This window comes from Ochotona princeps, chromosome 6 (assembly GCF_030435755.1).
Source record: "Ochotona princeps isolate mOchPri1 chromosome 6, mOchPri1.hap1, whole genome shotgun sequence".
Lineage (NCBI taxonomy): Eukaryota > Metazoa > Chordata > Mammalia > Lagomorpha > Ochotonidae > Ochotona > Ochotona princeps.
The window spans coordinates 45,415,145-45,428,066 of record NC_080837.1 but is presented as its reverse complement, the minus strand read 5'-3'; the positions used below and the strand labels follow the sequence as shown (position 1 = coordinate 45,428,066).

The following is a 12,922-nucleotide window of genomic DNA, read 5'->3' as shown; positions in this document are numbered from 1 at the left end:
GCTGGCTCTGTGGTTTCTGCTTTTCAATCTTTTCTCACATGAATGCTGAGAAATCTGGTTTTTTTTCTCAACACCTGTGGTCAGGTGCGAGAAGGTTGCTGGAATTTAAGCAATGCATTTGTATCTAGGGACATGACCTCCAACTGTCAAAATGGCTGGAGGCTCTGATTCCAGAACAAAATATTGTATCCAACATTCTTCTCTCTCATTCCCCATTTTACCACCTCCTGAAACAGGCAGTTTCTTAATCCCACCAGGAGCAATGAAATAAAATACTCTTAAACGGAAAGGGTAAATGGACATGTTATTATGCATAATAGTGTAATGGGACAATTCAGCTCTGCAGTGAGGGTCTTTACACCAGTTCTCCAGAAAAGAGTCTCTCAGCGTAAACAAGGGAAACGTTCCAAGTCCTGAGAAGTGGAGAAAAGGTGCAATCTCTTCCCTACAGAGGACGCCTCGAGATTACTTGGGTGGTTTCTCCTGGGAGCAAGTAGTCCCCCTGGTAGGTCCACCAGAAATGTCAGGAATTTCTCAGGCCCATAAAGCAATAAAGGCCATGAAAGCAAAACCAGCAGCTACACAGGCCCATTTGACCAGAGGGGCATCTGGATCAGCTAATTCCTGGGGCAGAATTTCTAGGAAGGTGACATAGAGGAAAGTGCCAGCTGCCACACCCTCTAACAGGGCCTGAACCAAACCCTGTGCCCCTCCGGCGTCTCCTCCAACCACAGCCAGTCCTAGTGAAAGACCTAGGGGAGACATGAGAGCTAAGGCCAACATGGAGAACATGGCCCATCGTGGCTTGGTGCCTATCTGCACCAGTCGCAGTCCCACCCCGAAGGCCACAAGCCCCTTGTGAGCCAGGACTGCGAGACAAAGCTGTACAGTGGCTGCTATGGTGGGCTGCAGGCCCACGGCTAGGCCTTCAAACACTGAGTGAAAGGAGAGCGAGAGCAAGAGAATGAGGGTTCGAAGAGGGCCCCGGGAAGGAGCGGGTCTTCGCGCATGGCTATGGAAAGCAAGCCCGTGCACTCCATTCCATTCCTCCTCCCTCTTGGTAGATTCTCCAGTGGCCTCAGGGCAGCACTGCAGGGCCAGTGACTCCACGAGGAAGACCAGGAAGAAGCCCAGGGAGATGACAAGCTCTCCATAGGGATATTCTGTCTGGGAAACAGAAAGAGGGAAGGAGAGGAATGAAATGCATTGTGTTGGACAAGGTTGGGAGAGCCAAGAGAACGCGCATGTGTGGTCTCAGACCATATCAAAAAGCATGGGGGAATAAAGCTGAGGGTAGAAACAGACAGTGCCAGAGGAACTGGGAAGTACACTATCAACAGGGTGAGAGACAAGCGCAAACCATGGCAAGCATCTCTGAAGGCTCAGGGAGCGGATGGAAGGGGCAGGTGGCTTTCTGGGTGGTGGTGGTGGTGGTGGAGCAGTCTTTGAGCCTGAAAGGACCTGCTTGACTGCCCCTCTCCTCTCCCACGTCTCAGCTAGAGAACAGAAGGCTCCCTCACCAGCTTTCCCCACATGTGCCACTCAAAAGGCTCTGATTGCGAAAGGCCTCTCTGCTCCTCCTCCCCCTGCAGGTAGGGGCTGGTGGGAGGCACTCACCAGAAATGAACTGTCATTAAAGGAAGAATTCGTCTCATTCTCGGTCTTGTTCTAGGGAGAAAGAAGCTGACATCAGAAGGGAAACAGAGCAGCTCAGCTGACTGAACAGCAACTTTTTTTTAAGGTTTATTTATTTTTATTGCAAAGTCAGATATACAGAGAGGAGGAGAGATAGAGAGGAAGATCTTCCGTCCGATGATTCACTCCCCAAGTGGCCGCAACAGCTGGGGTTGAGCCAATTCGAAGCCAGGAACTTCCTCCAGGCCTCCCACGCAGGTGCAAGGTCCCAAGGCTTTGGGCCATCCTCAACTGCTTTCCCAGGCCACAAGCAGGAAGCTGGATGGGAAGTGGAGCTGCCTGGATTAGAACCGGTGCACTATGGGATCCTAATGTGTTCAAGGTAAGGATTTTAGGTGCTAGGCCACCGCACCGGGCCTTGTTCAGCACTTTCTTAAGCCCCGAGCTGACCTGCTTTCACCACTGCACACAGTCCCAAAGCCCTTTTCTTCCCTGGTATTCTGCCCATGTCTCTGGCTCTAGCACCTCCCTTCCCTCCCAACTTCCAGCCCCTCTCCCCACATTGCTCTCACTGTTGCTCATAGCCCTACAGCTCAGCATCTCTGCTGCTCACCTGCACTGTGAACTTCTGGATCTCTGATTCAATTCCCTCCAGGGCTTCAGCGGTCATGTGCATGAACCCTGCTCCCAGGAAAACACCGGCAGAAGCACAGCCCAGGAGGCTGAGAACCCGGCGGTGACGACCTAGCAGAGAGCAGCTGTCACAATCCAGGTGGCCGTGAGGAGCTAGACAAAGGTGACTAAGGAGCAAGCGGCAGCACCCAACAGCCCGAGTTTAAGGATGGTAAGAAAATCAGAGCAAGAAATGGGGACAGTCTGGAGGTGAGAGCCGGTTACGCGCCAAAGGTAAAAAAAAAAAAGTGCTGTACCTGTAGCTGCCTCAATCTGGAACCATTTGGAGCAAATGGGAATAAGTCCACAGCCCAGGGTGAGAGCCAGGAGGGCCAACAAGCAGCCAATTTTTACTCCTAGTAGTGGCTCCATGTCTGGATGCAGGAAAAGATGGACCTCAGGCTGAGCTCTAAATCTTTGGAGCAGGTGGGATGTTGGAGGAGGTCAACGCTGGAATATCCACTTGCCTGAGTTCGGGAGGCTCCTGGTATCCTCTCTATGTCCTGGATTGCCTCTGCCTGCATAGCATTGCACAGCTTATCAAGAGCCCTGCCCCAGCTTCCTGCCCTCCCCGTCTAAGGAGGCCCCTCCCCTGACTCATGCCTTCCCTGAGCTTCAAAACCAGAAACTCCAGACTCCATGCCAGACATGGCCCTGTGCTGCCTTCGCCTCCTCTTCAACGCCATGACTAATCCAAGAGCCGGTGGAGACGCTTGGTTCATTTCTGGGATCAGTCTAACCCCAAACCGGACAATCAATGGCAGCTATCCCCTAGCTGTTTTGTGTCGGGGACAATCGGGCCATGCCTTGCTCAGGACATTTGATCTAAGCTGTCTGTATTCTGACCACCCCATCCCAAGTCTTAGGGTTATTCTGTGGATATCTGAAACGCACCCTTTCAGAGGGGATTTGGGGCCACCTGGAGGTAAAGAGGTGGGGCTGTGGGAATTAGTATGTAGGGGACTCCCCCTTCCTGTAACTCCAGATAAATAGCCACAGGCATGGAAATACACACTGAGCAGTGATTTTTAGTATTACATCAGTGCTGTCACATTTTCAAATTGTGCCTGCATTTTTTTAATTTTTAGGATTTATTCATTTATTGATAAGCAGAGCTACAAGAGAGGGAGAAACAGATAACAGATAGATAAAAACAGAGCAAGGAAAGGGAGAGAGAGAAAGAAAGACACACACAGAAAGAAGCTTTCCATTTATTGGTTCATTTCCCAAATATCCACAATAGCTGGGGTTGGGCAAGGCTGGAGCCAGGAACCAGGATCTCCATCCAAGTTTCCCATGTGGATAGCAGAGACTCAAGTTCTTAAACTGTTATCTGCTGCTTCCCAGGCACATCAGCAGTGAGTTGAATTAGAAGTGGAGTAGCTGAGGCTCAAGCTAGCACTCTAACATGGGGTGCCTGTGTCTCAAGGACAGCCTAACTCCGTGCACCACAACACCAGCCCCATGTGTCTGTTTCTTAATGTGAACTGTGGGAGAAGTGCACTCTGTCTTAACACAAAGAAAGTTGCGCTTGCTCTAAAACAGCAAGGTTAATGGGGAAAGGGAAGTGAATCAAGTAAGTGGGTGGATTCTGCCTGGAGATCTAGGGGGGTGGCGGGAAAGATCTGGTCCTGAAGGGCATCAGTTATTGAGGGGAATTTAAGAGTCCAATACCAGGGCAGCCAAAGGACTCTCAGAAAAATAGGAAGGAAGGAGACAGGAAAAAAAGAAAAGAGAGAGAGAGCGAGCGAGCGAGATAGTGAGTGGGAGCCAAGCAGCTGCTGGTTCAGGTGGCCTGTGTGACAACCCTGAGACCTGTTGAGCCAGTTCTCAGAGAGCTGGGGGCAGCCTTCCCCACGACCTCAGTTTATCTACCCGGGCAAGTCCCGATTGCTGGCAGAGCCCAGTGTTCCCCCAGGAGAGGCTGAGCTTGAGTGCTATGTAGGAAGCTTGATAATGAAAATCCTGGGATTTTCCTTGCTGTAAGACAGATGAGTGGACCCTTCTATTTTCAAACAATCACCAAGTCCACTTCTATTATTTATAACTTTATTATTATTATTCTAACATTTTTTTTTATTTGAAAGGCAGATTTACAGAGAGCAGGAGAGACAGAGAGAGATATTTTCTATCTGCTGGCTTGCTACCCAAGTGGCCGCAATGACCAGAGCTGAACTGATTCAAAGTCAGGAGCTTCTTCTGGGTTTCCCATGTGGATGCAAGAGGCCCAATGACTTAAGCCATTCTCTGCTGCTTTCCCAGTCTATAAGCAGGGAGCTGGGTAGGAAGTGGAGCAGCCAGGACTAGCACTGTGCCCATATGGAATGCCAGTCCTGCAGATGGAAGATTAGCCCATTGAACCATCTGTGTTAGCCCAATAACATTTTATTATCAAAACCTCAAATAAACGCACAGGCTTGTGAGAGTGCCAGGAGTGCTGTCCTGGATAACAGGCACCTTCAATCTTGGCAGGTATGAGAGAAGAAAACATTGATGACCCATCTGTCCTAAGTCAACTTGGAGTATGAGAACTGGCTGCCAATGCAGGAGGTGCAGGAAGACTGCATGAAGTGACAGGCAAGCACAGGACTGCAGAAGGTGCAGTTTACTGAGAGGAAATTATGTACAGAAGCATAGTCAAGGGTGACTCACTAGTGGCTTGGCACCTGTGGCTGAAGGGAATGAATTTATATCCTGCCCAGCTGAAGGTGAATCTGCTCCAAGCTGCAAGGGATCTGCTCCTTGAGCAAGTAGCAAAGACGGCAGCTGCATTCCAGGCCAATTCCTGGGCAGCAAATATTGCCCCATAGCCGGACTTAATAGGTTTGTTTGGGAGAGCATTCCTGTCTGTATGCGGGAGTTTCAGGAGTGGACAAAAATGGTCATGTCCAAGATGACCCTGATTATTATGTCAAACAGTGTATCTGCGCTTCACCTTTTGAAACCAACTCATACTCCCCCTCCCCACTGACTCACCCTCTCCACAAGGCTTCCTGAGCCTGAAAGGAGGGCATGAACATTACATGCAGTGCACTGTGAGACTATCTGTCATCGGCACAGTTCACTGCAGCAATGTAAGAAAAACATGCATGAGAAAAGACAAAAGAATTTTGCACATAGTAGGCAATCTTTGCCCCAACTCAAGCTGCATGCTGTAGAGGTCCCCCGAAGAAGGGGCAGGCTCAGACATGGCATTCATTTGATCTTTTGTGTGGGATATTAGGGTTGCAGTGCTGGGGGAACAAGTATGGGTACAGATGTGGCTTAACTTTTTCAAAAATTTTATTTATTTTAAATATTATTGGAAAGACAGATCTTTTTACAAGGAGAAGGAGAGACACAGAGAAAGATCTTCCATCCTCAGTGACTGGAGCTGAGCCAATCTGAAGCCCAGAGCTTCTCCAGGGTCTCTCACGTGGGTACAGGGTCCCAAGACTTTGGGCCATATCCTCCACTACTTTCCCAGGCTACAAATAGGGAGCTGGATGGGAAGTGGGGCAGCTGAGATAAAAACCAACACCCCATATGGGATCTTGGCACTTAAAAGGTAAGGATTTAGCCATTGAACCATCATGCTGGGCCCAGCATTACTTTTTTTTTTTTCTTTAAACAGTGCACATTTACGGGCCCGGCGGCGTGGTCTAGCACCTAAACACATCAGGATCCCATATGGGCGCCGGTTCTAATCCCGGCAGCTCCACTTCCCATCCAGCTTCCTGCTTGTGACCTGGGAAAGCAGTTGAGGATGGCCCAATGCTTTGGGAGGCAATAAGGGCCACAGGTCAGTTCTTCATAACCACTGTGTATCACAGGGTGCCTTCCAATAGGTGCCTGGCCACCTTTGTCATTGGTATCAAGCCAGTCACTGTTTTTTTTTTTTTTTTGAAATAATGTTGCATGTTTTTCTCTAGGCTGTGTATCATTACAGGTAAATAAGTGTGTTTAGCTTGTTGCCAGCAGCTTAGTCAGTTGGCTTAAGTGCCCATAGCTGGGGGACCATCCAGATGAATTCATTTCATATGAGTTCAAATGTTTCCCTTCTTTAGTTTTTTGGTTGATGCATATGACCAGGTGGCTTGCTCAGTTACACTCCATGAACAAAAGAAACCATGATTCTGTTGAGTCAAGGTATTATTAATAGCCCATGAAGTTGCCTCAAAGTTTGTAATACATCTGGTACTAATTAGCCACCTGTTGTGGCTCTGCTATGAACTTATCTACATCCTCCCAACCATTTCCTTGTAGAGGTGATACTCACTAGGGAAATCCAGTAGAACCTGATGGCTCAAGCTGACCTCATCCCCTGCAACAGAAACACTCCGAATTTGAGTGTAGCTGTGCTATGAGCCCAATGCAAGAAAGCATAGGTGTCTGAGTTGGATCCCAGGAAAAACATTCAAACGTATAGTATGATTCATAAATAGTGAATCTGCACCATCCAAAAAGATGAGGCTGGTGGAATCCTATTAGATAACACACATCAGCAGCTGCCGGTGGCTAATTCAGTGGAACATATTACACATTGGCCAACGGCACAAGGTCCATTAGGATGTCCTAAAACTAATGGTGAAATAGCACGCCAGACCAAGAGACAGATTTTAGTGCCTAGAGGTATTTGCTCCAGCCCATTTAGGGCATAAGCTGTTACCACTAGTTCAGAGTCTAACAGAATCCACAGATACTGTTTAGATATCCTGGAGACTCCTCACTCTGTATCAAGACATAGCAGATCCTTCTTGGGATAACACATTTTTGGAGTCCTTTCTCAGTTATCTCCTTTCCAGGCATAGCCTCTAGAGTGTTCAAAACACAATGTTTGGGCCAGGCGGCGTGGCCTAGCGGCTAAAGTCCTCGCCTTGAACGCCCCAGGATCCCATATGGGCGCCGGTTCTAATCCTGGTGGCTCCATTTCCCATCCAGCTCCCTGCTTGTGGCTTGGGAAAGCAGTCGAGGATGGCCCAAAGCCTTGGGACTCTGCACCCTGGAAGAAGTTCCTGGATTCTGGCTTCGGATTGGCATAGCACTGGTTGTTGCGGTCACTCGGGGAGTGGATCGTCGGATGGAAGATCTTCCTCTCTGTCTTTCCTCTCTGTATATTTGACTTTCCAATAGAAATAAAATAAATCTAAAACACACACACACACACACACACACATACACACACACTGTTTGGTGTTTGTGGGCCAATGCAGGAAGTATAATACATGTGGGAAGTCATGCAGTTAGGACAAGAGCACAAGGGTGTAACAAACAAGACTCCTCCCTTACCAGGAGTTTCTGGCTGCAAGGCAAGGCCCGGCAGAATGTTTCTCTAATCACCTCATTGCTGCCTCACCCCATTATAAGGAAACTCGATCACCTCTTTGATATTTCACAGAATTTTCCCCAGTGTGTTATTGTTTTTCTGCAAATGTGAAATGATTTCTGTAACTGGAAACTGATTTTATCAATCATGTTATGGTAAAAGGGTTTTTAGCAGCTTAAGACAATGACACACAGTTAAAAGCATACAATAGCACAATTGAGCCTATATTGTTCCTAAATGTCTTATTATGTGCCCACTTTTGACCTGGAACTTGCTCTAACATGCGTAATGGCTTGATATTTTGGAACAGATGGCAATCATGCAGCTGCAAAGAGATGTTTACTGTGCAGCCTCGAACTGTTAACAACACATGAAATGATGCATTTTGGCTTCCCACAATGTAAATTAGGAAGTATATGAGACAAATGTCCTTAGAAGGAAATGGTTTGAAATTTCTACTTTATATTGGTACTTACATTTAGGGAAAGAAAATAGTTTAAAAAGATAGAAAAAGTTTCTTGTGAAGGCCCTCCGTCCATAGAAAGGTTGAGTTGCCCGGATCCTTTTCACTGCCTTTAACAAAAAAACAAAAACCAATTGAATCGGGCCCGGCAGCGTGGCCTAGTGGCTAAAGTCCTCGCCTTGAACGCCCCAGGATCCCATATGGGCACCTGTTCTAATCCCGGCTGCTCCACTTCCCAGCCAGCTCCCTGCTTGTGGCTTGGGAAAGCAGTCGAGGATGGCCCAATGCATTGGGACCCTGCACCCGTGTGGGAGACCCAGAAGAGGTTCCTGTTTCCCGGCTTCGGATTGGCGTTGGGGAGTGAATCATCGGACGGAAGATCTTCCTCTCTGTCTCTCCTCCTCTCTGTATATCTGACTTTGTAATAAACTGAATAAATCTTTAAAAAAAAAAAACCAATTGAATCAGTACTAGGTGAAGGTGATGGTAATTACTGTATGGTTGATAATAAGATTTAATAAAGAATCTATGATATATGCCTTTATAAATTCCTTTCATTTATAAGCTTTCTTTTTAATTCTATGTTCTTAACATTTTAAGTAATACTAGTTTAGCTTTAGAGAAAATTGATTCTAGATATAAGTAAACCACCTGTCACTATGTAACTGCCAATGCTGTCAACTGTGGAGTTCCTGGCTTCAGCCGGGTGAGTGCAGGTTTGAATGAGTAATGGTTTGCTGAAAATGTTTTATTTGAAGTAAAATAATAATAATTTTTACAATTGTTTTTGTATTCCTTTAACCATCACGTAAAAATGAAACAATTGATGTTGTGCAAAAGCTTGTGATGGGGCCCAGCGGCATGGCCTAGCAGCTAAAGTCTTCGCCTTGAACGTGCCGGGATCCCATGTAGGCATCGGTTCTAATCCCAGAAGCTCTGCTTCCCATCCAGTTCCCTGCTTGTGGCCTAGGAAAACAGTTGAGGATGGCCCAAAGCCTTGGGACCTTGCACCCGCGTGGGAGACTTGGAAGAGCTCCTGGCTTCAGATTGGTGCAGCTCTGGCCATTGTGGTCACTTGGGGAGTGAATCATCAAATGGAAGATCTTCCTTTCTGTCTCTCCTCCTTTCCATATATATCAATATTATATCTCTCTATATATCATATATTACAATAAATGTACTTTTTTTAAAAGTAATGATTTCTATATAAATAAACAAGGCAGCTTTTTTAAGTTGTCCTTTATGAGCATCATGCTGTAGTGGTCCACATCTCTTCTTGTCTTTTTTCCTGCTGATTCATGTACCTTTCCCGAGCTCTGAACTCTGCTGGAGCTGGTCTCTAGCAAATACGCATCTGGAGGTGTGGATTGTGCATGAGTGAGTACTATTTTGAGGCTGAGCTGGAGCTCTTAGAAGGGCAGGCATCTGGCTGTAAGGGCATTGGTATTGATTAAGGCTTTGCTAATGACTTCAGGTGAGCTGGCCCAAGTGGGCTTACCCAATAGGATTCTTATTTGTTGCTTTAATAGATAATTTTCCATAAACCCTGCTGCCCGGGGATTGAATGGCAGGTAGAAGTGCCAGGACACATTCCATATTTAGGCCCAATCTTGGATAGCAATGTCCTGTAAAATGGGTGCCTCAGACACTGATGAGGGGACCTAGATGTTACACTTGGCTTTTTGAGGCCCTGATAGTGGCAGTTTAATGCTTGCTTTTGCTGAGAAATGCCTGTATGGGTTTGAGCCTTGGGGTTGAGGGTGGCTGCAGCTCCCCGCTGTGGCAGCTGTTGAGGGTGGCAGCTGTGTGTGTGTTGGGGGTGCCCCTGCTAGGCCGGACACAATGCTAGGGACTCAAGCCAAAGCCACTGCCGGAAGGCAGGGATCGAGTCTTTGGCTTTGGGTGGCCAGTGCACCAAGTGGTGCCAGGCTCTGCCTGTTGGCCACCCGGAGGTGAGCTCTGGGGTTTTTAGGATATGTAATTGCTGCCTAGGGACACCCATGAATAAGACCAGTTTTAGTGTAGGTGAGAGATGAATTCTGGGTGATTCCCAGTAACAGGGTCTTGAAACTTTCTGGCAAGCATCGGCATTGAGACCTGATGGTTTGGAGGGGAGTATCCATAATAAGGCATTGTATATCACTAAGAATTGTTGCTCTAAAGGGATGTAGAGTTTCAGCTCTTTTCCAGAGCGGGACCAAAAAACCAAAGGTGTTTTCTGTTTTGGTTCTTGTCAAAGGGCCCAGGTCTTACATCCTTTGTTTTATTGGTAACATCTGATTGCATTGGCACCCCTGATAGAGGAACGTCCAAAATCTGTGCCTGGGGCCTGATGTGGTAGCCTAGTAGCTAACATCCTCCCCTTGCACACTCTGGGATCCCATATGGGCAGCAGTTTGTATCCTGGATGCTCCACTTCCCATCCAGCTCCCTGCCTGTGGCCTGGGAAAGCAGTCGAGGACAGCCCAAAGCCTTGGAACCCTGCACTTGTGTGGGAGACCCAGAAGAAGCTCCTGGTTCCTGGCTTTGGATTGGCTCAGCCCCAGCTGTTGTGGTCACATGGGGAGTAAAGCAGTGAATGGAAGTGCTTTCTCTCTCATCTCCTTCTCTCTGTAAATCTGACTTTCCAATAAAAATAAATGAATATTTAAAAAAAAATCTGTGCCTGTTCTGTTAAAATCTTTTTTTTTTAAATGTTTCTTGCTGAGGTACATTTCAGTCTCACGAAGGCCCCCCCCCTTTTTAGATGTATTTATTTATTTTTATTGGAAAGGCGGACGTACAGAGAGGAGAGACAGAGAGGAAGATTCTCCGTCCGACGGTTCACTCCCCAAGAAGCCGCAATGACTAGCAGGTAAACAGGATAGGCTAGCTCCCCCGCGGTGATTACTGGCCTATCACATAGCGCCGGCTGGACCCACAGAGAGAAGTGATTGGTGGAAAACTATATAAAAGTAGTGGGTAAAAGCTAGTGGGAGGACAGACCAACGAAGATGGAGGACGGGACGGATGGACGGAACAGACGACGACGAAGAAGAAAGACTAGGGGGCGACGAGGAGACAGACTGGGGAATGAAGCAGAGAGTACGGGAAGAAATGTGGGAAGAAGGGTGGCGGAAAATGGAAAGGTGGCGGAAGAAGTGGGTAGGAAAGCTTAGGCCAATGGGTACAGGTGCAGTGGAGAGAAGGTTTTAAACGCAGTCGCTTTTGGCAGTGAAGGGTCTGGTTGCCAGCTTTTCCCGGACCCTCCAGAGTATGACTCGGTGTTTTTAGTGTCGCCGCTGCTGTGCGGTGGCGACATCTGATCCTTTCATTTCTCCTGTCTCTGTACCTGGCAGGTAGCTTGTACTACCTCTTAGGTACCACCTGCCTAGTGGTAGGAAGGTCAACAGGTAACATTGAACTTGTTGGCATAACATAGGTTTTATTGATTTAAACATCACCTGGAAGTCTTCCACAGAAACCTGTGTAATGCTTTGGAATAGTATGGCCATTCTTAAAATGCTTTCTGTGAAGTAGAAACATTGGCACTGTGCTCTGTGTATGTGTGTGACTCATTAGTAGCAGTAGTTGCTTCAGCATTCTCCGTCAGTGACCACTCTGGGTCCCAGAAAATGTTCCAGGTTGCCATGGATTCTAAGTACACTTGACACTGATTATTTATACTGGAACAGCTGAACTAGGGGTTGTAGCTGTTTTCTGGTTACCCTCATATTTCCTTTGTTTTCCTTTTTGATAGTATTTACCTTTTACCTTTGCCTTACTAATGTCACACTTGATCACATTTACCTCCCTGACAGCGCAGCGAGTCAGACTGAAGGGAGAGGGCACTCCGCAGCAACGTTTTTCAGTAAAATGAAAATGGTCTTGTTGTCTTCAAAACTCCTGGGCATAACCAGCCCATGGCAGTCCTAATTCCCACAGTATTCCTTGAGTTTCCTCTTCAGTCTTTCCTGCTTAGGTATCCCTCATTGGGCCAGGCCTCTTCATACATAAAACAATACAGACAATGGGAGAACAATTTCCTTCAATTTGGAGTGCCATGTGCAAGTGCTGCCCAAGTATGTTAACTTTCACTATCAAGTAGCTAAGACTTCTTAGCAACTGCTTGAATATTTTTGCTGCTTCAAGTTCAGCAGCAATATACTTGCAGATTTTTGCTTAAAGATTTTTTTATTTGAAAGGCAGAGAGACAAAGAGGACTTCCATCTACCACTCCTCAAATGGTCAAAAGAATCAAGACTGGGTCAGGCTGAAGCCAGGAGCATGCAACTCCATCCAGATCTCCCAAGTGCTTGGTTCATCTGTTTTTTTCTCAGGTGCATTAGCAGGGAGCTGGATTGAAAGCAGAGCAGCCCAGGAATAACACTGGCAGTTATGGGATCTTGGCATTACAAGCATGTGTTTAACTTACTGTACTACAATATAAGCCAGTCCCCTAGTATTAAGATGTGTTGGGCTTTTTGTCTTCTGTAAATATGACTGACCAACATGACAAGGCTCCGATAGAAGCTTCCACTTCTATTTCTTTTCTTTTTTAAGATTTGTTTATTTTTATTGGAAAGTCAGATATACGGAGAGGAGGAGAGACAGGAAGATCTGCCATCCACTGGTTCACTTCATAAGTAGCTACAATGTTCGGAGCTGAGCCAATCCAAAGCCAGAAGCCAAGAGCTTCTTCAAGGTCTCCCATGTGGGCGTAGGATCCCAAGCCTTTGGGCCATTCTCAACTGCTTCCCCAGGCCACAAGCAGCGAGCTGGATGGGAAGTAGAGCAGCCAGTACACATACTTGTGCCAATATGGGATCCCAGCACATTCAAGGTGAGGACTTAGCTGCTAGGCTACT

General features: G+C 47.1%; 1 protein-coding gene across 1 annotated transcript; it reads right to left on the bottom strand.

Annotated features, from left to right (window-relative positions):
• Nucleotides 1-297: 297 nt before the first annotated feature.
• SLC39A2 (solute carrier family 39 member 2) lies at nt 298-2,934 on the bottom strand. The gene is made up of 4 exons (XM_004584647.2): nt 2,565-2,934; nt 2,249-2,379; nt 1,618-1,668; nt 298-1,167 (listed from the first exon to the last, which is right to left on the bottom strand). Exons 1-4 carry the CDS (start codon nt 2,677-2,679, stop codon nt 535-537), a joined length of 930 nt encoding a protein of 309 aa, XP_004584704.1. The 5' UTR covers nt 2,680-2,934; the 3' UTR covers nt 298-534.
• Between the last annotated feature and the right edge of the window lie 9,988 nt (nt 2,935-12,922).

Coding starts and splice junctions, on each gene's coding strand:
- SLC39A2 (XM_004584647.2), bottom strand. CDS start 2,679: ATGGAGCCACTACTAGGAGTAAAAATTGGCTGCTTGTTGGCCCTCCTG. Junction 1,669..2,248: donor TCCAGAAGTTCACAGTGCAG/GTGAGCAGCAGA, acceptor CTTTCTCCCTAG/AACAAGACCGAGAATGAGAC. Junction 1,168..1,617: donor TTAATGACAGTTCATTTCTG/GTGAGTGCCTCC, acceptor TCTGTTTCCCAG/ACAGAATATCCCTATGGAGA.